Source organism: Haliotis asinina, chromosome 16 (genome assembly GCF_037392515.1).
Source record: "Haliotis asinina isolate JCU_RB_2024 chromosome 16, JCU_Hal_asi_v2, whole genome shotgun sequence".
In the NCBI taxonomy this organism is placed as follows: Eukaryota; Metazoa; Mollusca; class Gastropoda; order Lepetellida; family Haliotidae; genus Haliotis; species Haliotis asinina.
In genome coordinates, this window is record NC_090295.1 from 20684182 (window position 1) to 20698253 (window position 14072).

The window sequence follows — 14072 nt, forward strand, 5'->3', positions numbered from 1 at the left end:
TGAAGAGGTTGGCAATGTCGGATATCTTCATTTTGTCTACTTGAGAGTGCCATGTCGGCATGGTTTATGACAATTATTTGGATATATGTGATCACATTTGGAGGAAGGAGATGGAACAGGAGCAATTGGATCTGTTATGTGACTTTTAACCATACACTGTGATACTTGTTTTGCCAGCATTAAAACTATTATGAAATATGAAAATTGTTGTGATCTCTCCACTCTTAACAATGTGTGTTACGTTGAGGGCGACATTATCGGTGTTACATTGAGGAGGCCTGTGGGTGTGTTGAAGACTATGTTATCTCTGCTGTGTTAAGAAATACGTTGTTCACTCTGCTGTCGTGGTGCTTGTAACCAAGCAACGTGGCATACACGAATTTTGGCATATTCCAAATACAAAACCTCTATCTCTAGGTCACGTAAACAGAGCAAATTCCTCAAGAATGGGGGTTTTATTGATCCCATTTGGCTTTTTCGGTTTAATCTTCGCAATAACATGTTGAAATTGAAAGATCATATGAGTATGTTATGATGGCTTTTAAAAACAAAATCCATGAACCAATGGACTTAGGGTTTTTATATTTTAGAGAACACGACAGGTAATTTAGAAAAAACATAATACCCTTGACATATTTTCTTCCCAGGGATACACATTAGCCGCCATTTTCTCTTCATGCTGAAGATGTGGGTTCGATTTCCCCATAATAGAATGTGTGAAGCCCATTTCTGGTGTCTCTGATATGGCTTGAATATTGGCATAATCGGCAAAAAAACTAAACTCGCTCAATTCAGTGGTTCAAAAACCCATTTTAGTACCCCATAGCAAGTTATACTGCAGGAGATACTGGTTGAACTAGATATTATTGGCTCATTAGCAGACTCGTGGCGATTTCCTCCCACTTTATATGATACCAATATACCTGGAATAGTGTGAAAAACCAACACACTCCGCCACCATGGACATTCCAGTGCTACCTCCCATAAGAACTTGGTCAGTCTTGTCTATATTCCTCATCAGTGTGGGCCACTCATCAGTATACTGATCACCTTACAACTGCGATGCTGCTGAGTGGACAAAATACAAACAAAAATTCCATACCGTGTATGTCATATTTTTTAATCTGCTTTTCAGTATGTATGAAAAATGTAGTAAACCAAAACAAAATCTCAACAGCGACAGCTGTTCACTACTGAGAAAGGTGTGTTCTGAGAGTCAGGAAAAACATCTGAGAAAAGTACCTTAAAAAAGTGGATGTGTAATAAAATTGACAGAGGAATCAAATGACATCTCGGTCCATCTCAAGGAGTTGTGTCAAATCAGAGTAAAACATGGCTTCAAATGACAGTAACCACTCTCTATCTGCAAGCAGCTTTACAAAACAATCTAATATAGCCCCACAAACAGTATCAACTTCAACAGATTTTTTGATGAATTTGATTTGACATGGGGGACAAGATTGATTTCACTCCGTTTTGGTAATAACTCATGAAAAATATAAGTACAAATTCATCTCAGTTTGCTCTTCACAACTTGGAGAAAGTCTCCTGTCTATACACAATTGGCAAGGTGTTTGGACAACTGTACATAACTGTTTTCATGAATCTGATGAGACGAATTGTGACATCAAGCCTCTGCCAAGCTCCAGAAACATTAAGATAATGTCTCAAGTTGTAATCTCCTGGAGGGTAATATTAGCCTGATAGATGTAAATAAAGCTTACCAACTTTCTGACAAGAACATAACATGACGAACACAAACAATAAATATGAAACCAAATAATTATGTTAGTGCCAACAACAGTTCCAAACATTTAATATTCTGATTGGATGGGGCTGAAAACACACAAAAAATGCAGTCTAAAATCAATGACAAAATAAAATTTCCAGTGAATTTTCTGGGTTAACTAAATAGCTCCCTATATTCCTGATTTTTGTTTCTAACAAAAACCAAGGAATGTCTGATCTGTAAGTATATGGGTTATGCATCACTATAAAACAGAATCTGCTTATCTGTAAATGTAACACTACTACTTTAACAACTGTATCAATCCCAATCATTTGATGCACAGCTAAAACAATTATAACTGCACAGTACACTTTGTGTGCTACCCTTTATGTAGCATTTAGTGAAAGCAATATCTGTGTTTATCTTGATGATCATAAACGTTAGTGTTATTTTATGACAGATTCCTATATTGCTTGACTGGCTCCAGTTGCTCATGGCAAACATTGCTCCAATACTTAAAATCTAACAAGTGAAGATCACATTCAACTTGTCCTCAAATCACATCAAAGAGACTATAGTCTGGTGCAGTTCAAAATTCTGTCACTGACATACTAGGCTTTTCACAAGACATCTCCTCTGCTGAAATCTACAACATCTCTCTCCCAGCCTACAGACTGCTGTCTGTTCCTTCCTGCAAGTTAAAATCACTCGGTGCAAGAACTTTTCAGCTGTACTTTGGAACTCTTCCCTGTGAAGTGAGAAGCTCTCCCCCACTTGATGCTTTTAAAGGTCATCTCAAGACCTTTCCCTTTGAGTGATATTAAAATTGACTTAGACAGCTGTATGGGTTTAGAGCATCCCAGAGCATGCCCATGAAGTGTTGAGATCAGTGCTGTACAAATGTTGCCTTGTGGAATTGGGCCAGGACGTAATGACATCACTGTAACATCTACAATATTACAATAACAGTCTTATCACAAAAGTTGGTTTTTGCTAACCTGGGCCCCCTTTCACAAAACTCTCATAAGCCTAAGATCTCGTAACTTTTCTTGTAGCAATCCAACTTCCTATGCTACAGTATAGGAGGTACGAATACATGAGAGCTTTGTGAAACCGGGTCCTGCACTTGCTGACAAATGGTTCAATATTTCAATAGCCAATCTATGTTAACAATAACAATTCATAACAACTTTGTTGTTTTTGACTACTATCATCACAAATGCTTGGATACTACAGTAATCTACAAACTACGAACAAATATACATGTATATGCATATACACTCAATACACTTCCATTACAACTTGCATTAAAAACAGTATGCTGTCACATGTGTAAGTCTGCATAAGTCTGTAAATCAGCAATAGGAAAATAGAATAAATATGATCTTGGTAAATAGCTCAAAGCAAATAATGAATATGGAACAGAAATAAATTGTGAATGGTAAATAAAAAGGTATAGATTCAAATAGACTGAGCTGCAGGAACATAAATTACCCACATTATTTACTTTGCTATTAGCAAATTGTAAATGAAACATAAAAAATAATAAACCAATTCAATGATGAGTATGGTAATAAATTTATGACAATGATATGAAACTGGAATATATACCATACTGATATTATTTTAAAATAGTTTTACAAAACTGTTGGAGATTTAGTCCTCTAATAAACTGGTTAGAACCTATGGCTTACTATACCAAATAAAAACAATCCTTGACAAACTAAAACCATTCCTTGTGTACTACAGGGAGGATACTACAGGGATTCTCAATTCAACAAATACACAATGCAAAACCATCAATTTTCACATACACCAATAACACAGCCAAGACAGGTGAGGCCACTGACCATTGTAACCTGCTTATTCCAGGCATCCGCACTGACAGAGGGGGAAAATATGAGCATATTCCAGTAGTTTAAATGGGCTTTCCAGTTGTGTACATGCTTTGATGTTAATTATTGTAGGTTGTCACGTCACTTGAGACAGCAAAGGATTTAAATATTTGTGGTCTAAAGCCTGGATATGGATAGTAGTCTCCCTTCCCTTCATTTCATTAGGACACTGAACACAAAATATGTTACACATTTCATTGTTGAGAATGTTTCAGTTTAAGTCAAACATCTTGAATATATACAGAAAAATATGCATTTCATCCAGAGGAACACACAATTATATCCATTGTAAAGGAAATATAAAGTTCTTCTCAAACTATGCAATACAGTGAATTTGACTCCACTTTTCTCAACGTTACCTCGCATGTCTTGAAAGGAACTACGCAAAACTTATTTGCCTGGTCCAGTGAGAATATACATAGACCGAACTATATAGCTGAAATATTGTTGAGTGTGACAAAACAACAAACCAGCCACACATCAATACACCCTTTAACTTGATCAGGATCTTTTGATATTGAGCATAACCAACATGTACCATCTGCCTTACATACTCCAATAAGATTTTACATAATTTCCTTTGTGGCTTGATCATTCATAATGATGCAACCAATCTTCTAAAACCCTTACAACAAAGCATTTTGAAAGTCTTCTATTTCTGTCTCCTCTAAAGCCTACTCTAGGGAAAATAGCAGCAGGATTACATAACATTTTGTTTTGGGGTCTCTGTTATTTGATATTGATGGTTTTACAATAAAGGCAGTTTATGTAGCGATCCTATGGGGTAGGTCATACAATCATTCAGCAGGGATATAAGCAAACATAGAATTATGCTGGTGGAAATCACTGATTTGAAGATGAGGCTGTGAAACATCACGATAATAAGGACACATTACAAATTGCATCCAAATACAATACTTTCAGAGGTTCTTATTCCCTCCCTTTTTGCAATTACATCATTTGCTGGTAAGTTTCAAACACCAAAGGTTGGGTATTGTTTATAACTTATGGTCACTAATATTCTAGGTAAGTAATATATACCAAAGCTGGATTATCTTAGAATGACCATCTTTGTCTGCAATAAATAGGAAGGCATAGAATCACAAAATTTCTACATGACGCCATATCACAACTAACAGCAATATGGATTTGATTGAAAGTATCTACAAAATCAATACAATTAATTACATTATGTATCATTCTGACAGGCCTGATTATTCATGGACCATCTTATTTTCCTGATTCCATCATAAGTAAAACAAAGTATCTTTCCATCAATAATATGAAAGTCCAAATTCCCTTCAAGAGATTATATCGTTGAAACCAACCGTAACATTTTTTTGTGTTCAATACCATTAAAACCAACCACAAATATAACCTTTCTATATATCCCGGTTAACAGAGGTCTCCAGATTCAAATACCATGGACCCCAATGAATCTTTCACAAAATTCATGAAATGGATTTCACACTTTCATAATTTGTTTAATGATAGATGCACATGTCCAGATATTCTTGCATGCTTAATTGAAGCTGTAACAACTGCACTGGCACAAAATGTGTCCAGTGAAACAATGATATGTGAAGTTGTCCACTCGATGGAAGAACAGTAGCCGAGTTTTCAGGAAGACAAATTGTTGAGTGTTCTCTTAAGCTGTCAACAATACCATAGTATATATCAGTATGGGGGGGTTGAGTATCAACATATATATCTTTTCAGGAAGACAAATCTTGAGTAACTGGTTAGGTATCAACAATACTGTGGCATATATTAAAATGGTATGTACATGATCATTTTTTTAAGTCGTGAACTGTAATGTATGGGGTGTGACAATTCACTTAGCCTTTCAAACCCTCATATTTGAGGCTTTCATTTTCTGCTGGATCATGTATTATATATTTCCACCAAATAAAAAAAAAATATTATTGGTGCAAGAAAACTGTAAAATTCAGTGTGATTTCTGGTCATACATGAACCAAAGGGTAGCTCAAAATGATAGTATTGGTCAGTTTAAAGCAGATCAGTGATTTTGTGCAACCGGATCCCAGCTGGTTATAGGGGTAGGCAGTGGGACTATTACTACATCAACTGACAGATGTTTCTAACACCTTTGTTATCATTGTAAACTGTATCCCTGCTTTCAACAATATTCCAAAGAAAGATATTTCACACTCATTTAAGATCAGGATCATTTTCAACAAATAGATAAATATTATTCTTATTTCATGTGTAATGATAGACAATTCACTGTGTTAAACCATATTAAGCAGGACCATAAGGATGTCACAAGGAGGTGAGATTTCATTTAAATGTGGAAGTTTGAACTAGACACAGTATTTCAACCAAGCACAGATTTCGTTCTGACACAACCTGCATTGCCAGAAAGGGACACCAGTTCTCACAGCATGTAACTTTTGTACTTATTCTTCCAACAAATTGTAGTTGTGATGACAAATATGTGCAATCACAGATTAAATCTAACAACATTAACAAGTACAAAACAAGATATCATGCAAAGTAAAAGTCACTTCCAAAAGAAAGGAAAAATACAATTGTAACAAGTATCCTCGTATCCGGAAACATGAAATTACATCAGCCCTGTAACAACTCCCTCCCTTTTTCTCTGACAAGTCTATGTCATGAGTATCCAAGCAGTACACGCCACAAAGTCATTGCATGAAACAAAATGCCTGGAATCTTGTGTCATAATGTAGTCATGAATTTGCCATTGTCGTCTACACTGGTCTCTCCTTTTTGGAACCTGATCTCAGAATCGGATTTCAGAAGTGGTTGCGCGTAATAATCCCCACTTTCTGCTGATAACTGTCTCTGGGGATAGCTTGCTGTTGCATTCTCGGTATGACCTGTGTTAGCAAGGGTCACGCCGTTGAGAGATTTGATACTTCTGGTATCTGTGGTCGCTTGGCTGAGAGATTTCACACTCTGTGCCTCCATATCAGTTTCTTCAATGAGTTCATCTAGGATTTCTTTCTTTGTAGCAGGGTTGAGGTCCTTCGGGACATGGTGAGCACTGTCCAATCTCTGGAATGCTAAGGCTAGATTGACCGCTGATGGACTCACTGGTGGCCAAGACGGATTCCCTGCAATCTCTTGTTCAATGGCAGCATATTTGAATTGTGATGATGGAAGACAGTGTTTCACCTTCTCTCGACATTTTTCTCTCACGGATGTGTTGTCCATCAAAAACATCTGGAGGAAAAACACATTAAGACCATCCTGAGACATATACACCCACCAAGAATAGCAAACTCCTACAAAGGTTTTTTGCCTGTCAAAGCCATCTTTATTTCAAGTGAATCTAGAACTTTTCTATATAATCCTACAAAATGACAGCTGTATATCCAGAAAACTGTTGAACTTGCTTATTCATAATGTAAAAGTGGGGTAGAATAGGCCTTAAGCAACCCATACTCGCCATAAAAGGCGATTATACTTGTCTTAAGAGGCGACTAATGGGATCGGGTGGTCAGGCTTGCTGACTTGTTTGGGACATGTCATCGGTTCACAATTGCACAGATTGATGCTCATGTTGTTATCACTGGATTGTCTGGTCCAGACTTGATTATTTACAGACCGCCGCGATATAGCTGGAATATTGTTGAGTGTGGTGTAAAACTAAACTCACTAATGTAAAAGTGATCTCCGTTCATAGTATGGTGAACCACATTTGCAAAGATAACAGGTTAGACACCCTTAGACTTTTTATTCCCCTAAGACCCTGCTTTTAATATGACTGCAAATCAATAATAATATTAATAATAATTTGAGACTTCTTCTGACTAGACTTGACAAGGACCAGATATGAGCACACCTCTAGCACAACGACCTGTGAAGGTCTGGGGTAGAATAGGCCTTCAGCAACCCATGCTTGCCATAAAAGGCGACTATGCTTCAAGTTATGGGCAACCAACCAGGTGGTCAGACTTGATGACTTGGTTGTCATTTATTCCCAGTTGTGTAGATAGATGCTCATGTTGTTGATCACTGGATTGTCAGGTCCAGATTTGATTCTTTACAGACTGCCGCCATATAATAGCTGTAATATTGCTGAGAGCAGTGTAAAACTAAACTCACCTCTAGCATAACAGACAGGAGGAAGTTGACGACAGCTATGCCTATGTACACCAGTGAGTAGGGCACGGACGGGAACGTCTTCACCTGCAACAATCATTAGTATTTTATTTTAAGTATTAGTATTTATTCTACAGTCTCTGTGGTAGGGAGATAGGACACATACAGAAAGGAATTTACTGAGAGATTAGTCCAGAAATGAGCAATGTATCCCCCCTCCCCCACGGAACAAATTACTTTATGCAAATTAGTGTGCATTACAAAGCCCATCTTAAAATTAGACTCCAATGCAGCTTTCATTTGTAAACAAACTAATGACCACTATGTCAGAACAGGTGTCCCTCATGGTAGTTGGGGTCAGGCTGGGGGATAGAGATGTTAGTTGAGATAAGATAATCCTTTATGGTAGTTGAATGTGTCGTGCTGTGTAGCTCCGTATTTCAGACATGTCGATCTTTAGGGGGTCATGCCACCCATATATTTTGAGACGTTTAATACAATGCTTTTCTATGGGTATCTGGTATCATACTCTTTTACATATAAATTATGTGTCTTCCTTTCAAAATCAATAGATGAGACACACAGTAACAGTTTGTATTTTTTTCTTTTTCTGACATAACTTAAGTGTTAAGAATTGGTTGAAATCTCATAATTGATAGTTTGTAAATTGCAAATCATTAAAAATCTTCAATTATCTGGACTACTACTAGTTACTACTATAGCATGGTGAAAGTGGGAATTTTTCATTAGATCAGCTATAATTCCTTTGACGATACACTACAACTTGGAAAAATGTGGCTATTTCCAAAGTTAACTTTTCCTTCAAATTCTGGTTTTTATTCTATTCCAGTTTTCACCAACTGAGGCACTGAGTTCAGAATTAGGCCCCTAAAGGTTCAGCACACAACATTACTGGACATGGTTACCTCCATGAGGTCAGCAAGCCCTGTGGGTGGGTAGACAGTGATCCACACAGCACCTGCTGTACAGACTATCAGGTTGATCAGGAAGAAATCTGAAACAAATTCAACATTGACATAAATAAGGATTTTGCATTATACATTTGACAGACCTTGCCTTTTTGTCTTGTCAAAACCATGTAACCTCCTAAGACTTTCTATGGATTATTTGAATACAAAATTTCAACAAAGAGTTGGTCAGTCAAATGACACTTCAGTCATTGTTGATAATCTGTTGCATACTGGATCCTGCTGTGCTTTCTGATATTCGTGATTCTTAGCCAAACCATTGCATCACCTTGCCCACCTATACAACAATTACATTCAATAATTGTTCCCTTTTCTATTATTTTCTAGTTTGCAACCCATGAAGGTAGAAAAGGCCTTCAAGCAAGCATGCTTGCCATAAAAATTGACTATGCTTGTTGTAAGAGAAGACTAACGGGATCGGGTGGTCAGACTCGCTGACTTGGTTGACAAATGTCATCGGTTCCCCATTGCGCAGATGGATGCTCATGTTGTTGATCACTGGATTGTCTGGTCCAGATTTGATTCTTTACAGACTGCCGCCATACAGCTGTAATATTGCTGAGTGCAGTGTAAAACTAAACTCACTAACTCATCTCTAGCATTACAGACAGGAGGAAGTTGACAACAGCTATGCCTATGTACACCACTGAGTAATATTTACAGACCACCACCATATAGCTGGAATATTGCTGAGTGTGGCGTTAAAACTAAACTCACTGATTATTTTCTAGTTTGCATGTGTGAAAAACATACAAATATCCCCAGGGCAGGAAGTGGTAGTACAGAATAAAATAGTTGCAGTCTTCATAACTACTCACAGTTGGAGAAGATAGTCTTCCTGAACGGTGCCCCCTTTGAGAAGGCTACAGCCAGAATGATGTATTGGAAAGAAGAGATAAAAAACACAGCAGAGTTTTCATAGCTCGTGTAGTCATAATCATCATGGTCAATGAACTTTTCAAACCTGAAACAGAACAAAAATATTGTATCTCAAGGACTATTTTTAGAACGGTCTAAATGCAATGAAAAAAACCCACAACATTCCTGGATGAACAATATATTCATTGCTTCCTGAGAGAGGTAAGATAATATGTGTTGTCCAAGTAAAGTACAGTGCATTATTTTACTACTGAACAGGGTCACCATTATTCTATGTTTTGATGTTTAAGGTGCATTCATCAATATTCCACTGACCAATCTATCAACCAAGTCAGTCAGCCAAACTACCTGATCCCATGCTGAGTAATACACTATCTGGACCTACCATGGCTGTCTCTGTACGTCCAGGAAACAGTAGACTTGGGCCGCAGTTTGTATAGCAGTCTGAAGGATGATTGACAGTATGGGACCAGGTGCCAGGAGGCTGATTGGGGGTGGCTCCTTCACCAACTCGGCAAAGGGCTCTGTTCGGCCAACTGAAATCGATATGTGAGACTTCCTCAAAACACTGCTGCACTTGTCATATGGATGACTTGCTTTAGGTGAGACCATGCCATGTGGAACAAGATTTGGAGTTAAGCAGCCAAACAAGGTCACCCACCAAAGGACTCCACTTGCATTACTTCAACTGGTCAGTAACAAGCATCCCGACCACCACTTACAATAAACATGAACAGCTTAAAATTGGCAGAAATACTCACATGTGACACTGAGTGTGGTGAGCGTGAAGAGATCAATAAACAGAAACTCAGGATCTGTCAGGTTGGCGCCAATCTGAAAGTCAGTTTTCATTCTTTTTCATGAGCGATCCTCCTTGGGGTACATATAAGCATTACAATGTCCATTTTTAATCCCTATAATAGTTGTATTTTGAGTAAAATATTTACAAAAACAAAAAACAATGTTTTAATCTTGTTAGTCCACCCCTTTGGAACACTTTTCCTTAGCATGGAAACAGACAGAATGTGTTGAGATGGGTGGCTGTACCCCAAGGTACCTGTATAGTTTAACTATTAGGCTACCATACCCCACCACAAATAAAGAAGAAAGCATATTATGAATCAACTGAACTTTTGTCGCATGAACATAAATGTGTCACCACCCATCACTCTACTGAGCATTTCCCACAAATATCAAAGGATATGTCTAATCACAGGATATTCATCTTCAAAGATGAGTACTGGGAAAAGAAACTTACCCAGTACAGAAGCAAAACTGACACAAACTGGGTGAGACTGTAGCAAGCCATATACTTGAAGATGCCAAAGGACGTCACCAGTGCAGCTCGACCCTCTCTGCAGCACAAATAAAACATAGAAGTTACTGGTTTTGTTTGTTTGGGCTGTAAATAATTCAGTTTGAATCGACAGCATTATCATGATATTAATGGAATATTTGGGGCTTGGTGTTTGTTCCTTATCTGTCTGTAAATATACAAGTCTGGACCAGATTATCCAGTGATCAAAAGCATGAGTATAGGAAAAGATGATCCCTCTGTCGTGCCGTACCTGATGACATTAGGCACACATTCAATGGTGGGGTTCTTGGAAGTGAAAGGTGAAGCTACCGATGCTTCAGCTTCAGATAGTGATATCCCAGTGTGTGCTGTTTTCAGAGCTCCACAGTCATTTGCCCCATCTCCACACATTCCTACGTAGTAACTGAAACCAATAAAAACAGCAACATTATTATCTTTTCTGAATGAGAAAGATTTTCTAAAACATGGGACAAGAATGTTGTAGTGGCTTCAGTTGTACCTACCCAAGTGCTTGAAGACATTCCACTAATTGAGCCTTTTGGTCTGGTCCCATGCGGGCAAATATTGTTCCCCTCACAACAATCTGAAGGCAAAAACACAAGTTATTGCTTGCACAGTCATAATATTTATGCACTACATCTTAAAATGCTTTGATCCGTTTCATCAGATTATTTGGCTTACTAAGAAATTTGAATCTTGTTGCAGGTGTGAGATTCAGTTCACCTTAGCAAGCATGTCAGGGAAGAACTGCCTAATGACTGCCCATGACTTGCCAGTCACAGCAAAGTGGAACCGCTGGTTCTCCATATCGATCTGGATATTGTACTGTCCATCCTGAAAGAAAGACAGTATGCAGGTATATATGTTCATATAGTCCTTCTGCAAGACATGCATCTACACAGTTGTGTATTTAACATATTATTATGCAAAAAGAATGATAAAGGTGTGTGATTCTGCCATGCTTCTCCAATATTTCAATTAACTGAAACATCTGGTGAGCTTGAAAACATAAAACAAACAAAAACTCTACTCAACAGTAAATTGTTAAAATGTTAATAAAAACACAAATTCTTCCAACTCACAACTGACATAACCTCCTCAACTTTCTTCTCTCTCTCATCTGCATACATGAATTCTACTTGAGGCCCAGCTTTGCCGTCCTGTGGTGGGTACGCCTGCACCACAATGATCCTGTCAGTTCGGTCCACCATGCAACACTCCCGAGCCACGCTCATTGCTGTCAGCATGTTGTCACCTGCAGAATACACGAGAATGAGAATCTGTCAAAAAGGTAAGACATTATTATACAATTATTATAAATCATATCCATACTACCAGTGTTTTGTTTCCCTTGACCACTAGATGTCTATGTTGCATCCCTGGGGAGTATACAACTCTTGCTGCCACAAGGCACACCGAGTTTATTGTGACTCGGCTCATCCTAACCAGGAGTGGACTGGTACATACGGTGATAGTACTTTGTCCAATTTTATTGCACACTGCTGTACCCAAAACTAGGTGTTTACACATATTCATGTGACCACCATCTAGTCATATACGAACGGATTGTGTACTGTACACTATAAGTTGGGTGAAAGGTTTTTACGCCCTGTCTTAGGTGTACTCGATCCCAACAACTCAACCTCACTGGATCACTAGTCTGGTGCTCCAGCCAGCTTGCCTACCATGCCCAAATATAGTTATACATACAGTATATCAAATGGTAGAAATGATTTTGATACTCCAACAGTGACCACAGCTTGTTTCTTGCTATGTGGGTGATGTTGAGTTGAATAGCACCCCATCCGCTGCATGCAGCGTCCAAAATCAATAATGAATTATGAATGGTCCCAAATGATATGTCTGGATGACAGGGGTTGTCAAGCTACACCTACCTGTGACCATGATGTTCCTGATGGCGGCCTCCCGCAGCATCTGAATGACAGGGGTGGTTTCTGGCTTCAGGCAATTCTCCATCACCAGCAGGCCCAGGAAGTTAAGGTCTTTTTCCACTTGCTCCCTACAAGGAGAACATATTTTGGTGGTTTAACATGCAAAGCGATTCATGATACCCATCCTTCTCCACCTGTTCCCTACCTGCAGTGACGATCATAAACCATGGATGAGGGTTCAACCTCACAAGACAAATCACAAACTGTTTCTGTCCAAAGAAAAGGGTGGGTGAAATTGCTACCTGGTGATTCGCTGCACCTTGACGTAGTTGAGTTTCTGTGGAAGAGGTTTCCACGCCAGGGCTATAACTCTGTAGCCGTGCTGGGTGTAAGTCATAAGCATCTCCTGGAAGTCAGCAGGGACTGCAAGAAAATTAAATGTACTTATATTATCAACTTTGTAATAGTCATCTCAGACAGTCTTTCCAAGATCGTATCACATGGTTACACTTTATAAGCAGAGATGTGTATTGTTAGTCCCTGGGGTGTGACTTTGATTACGAAACATCACATTATTATTGTGGCAATACCTGTTTTTGAACATGCAACTCTTCGCTCTCTAGCTTGGCGGTTTTATATACACTACAAAGGTTTGCTGTGAAAAATAAGATCATGTGTCCCTCACAAGACGGGTACCATGGGTAGCGTATGTGAAATACACAAGCTTTTCACAAAAACTAGCCAGGTTACGGCTGTGTGATGTCAGTTCTTATACATTATTTTAAAAGATAATGTACACAAAGACAGGTTCCTTTGAGGCTTCACAATCTCGTGTAAGCCCTCATAGTTATGGATTTTGAGTGGCCACTGTCCCAATATATGAACATGTCCAAGAAAAATTCATACTACAGTTGTAGGACTGAACATGAACACTCTCATACCTGTTTCAGGCTTTGAGAGACTTGTGATCATTTCAGGCGATCCCTTCACAAACAGGTCAAAGTTGTTGGCACTGAGGGTTCTTGTGATGACCGACATTCTTTGCAGACTAGATGAGAAGGTGAACTGTCTCACCACTCCAATGTCTTCTCCCATTGGCTGGAATAGTTAAATACGTGCTGATGGGAAGGAAAAAGACATCAACAATTTCTGGTTGACATAAAGAATGTAGCTTGATTTCATAGCTTTGTTTTTAGCGACTGTCATCTGAAGAAGGAATGGAGGAGAACAGTCATCCTCTTCCACTGGCTGAAACACATTCAGCTTTGTGTTGTGCTC

The 14072-nt window shown here is 38.5% G+C and overlaps 1 protein-coding gene across 2 annotated transcripts in view; it reads right to left on the reverse strand.

Annotated features, from left to right (window-relative positions):
- Positions 1-1107: 1107 nt before the first annotated feature.
- The window catches only part of LOC137267570 (polyamine-transporting ATPase 13A3-like), a 52632-nt gene continuing 39667 nt past the window's right edge, over positions 1108-14072 (reverse strand). For both annotated transcript variants that reach the window (XM_067802052.1, XM_067802053.1), the window contains 14 exons: positions 13736-13892; positions 13097-13217; positions 12798-12922; positions 11985-12157; positions 11626-11736; positions 11406-11485; positions 11153-11305; positions 10843-10939; positions 10346-10418; positions 9970-10120; positions 9524-9669; positions 8643-8731; positions 7720-7803; positions 1108-6834 (listed from right to left, as the gene is read on the reverse strand). In XM_067802052.1, coding sequence (XP_067658153.1) covers positions 6328-6834; positions 7720-7803; positions 8643-8731; positions 9524-9669; positions 9970-10120; positions 10346-10418; positions 10843-10939; positions 11153-11305; positions 11406-11485; positions 11626-11736; positions 11985-12157; positions 12798-12922; positions 13097-13217; positions 13736-13892 — 2067 coding nt within the window. In that variant the 3' untranslated portion in view covers positions 1108-6327. The remainder of the gene's footprint in view (positions 6835-7719; positions 7804-8642; positions 8732-9523; positions 9670-9969; positions 10121-10345; positions 10419-10842; positions 10940-11152; positions 11306-11405; positions 11486-11625; positions 11737-11984; positions 12158-12797; positions 12923-13096; positions 13218-13735; positions 13893-14072) is intronic.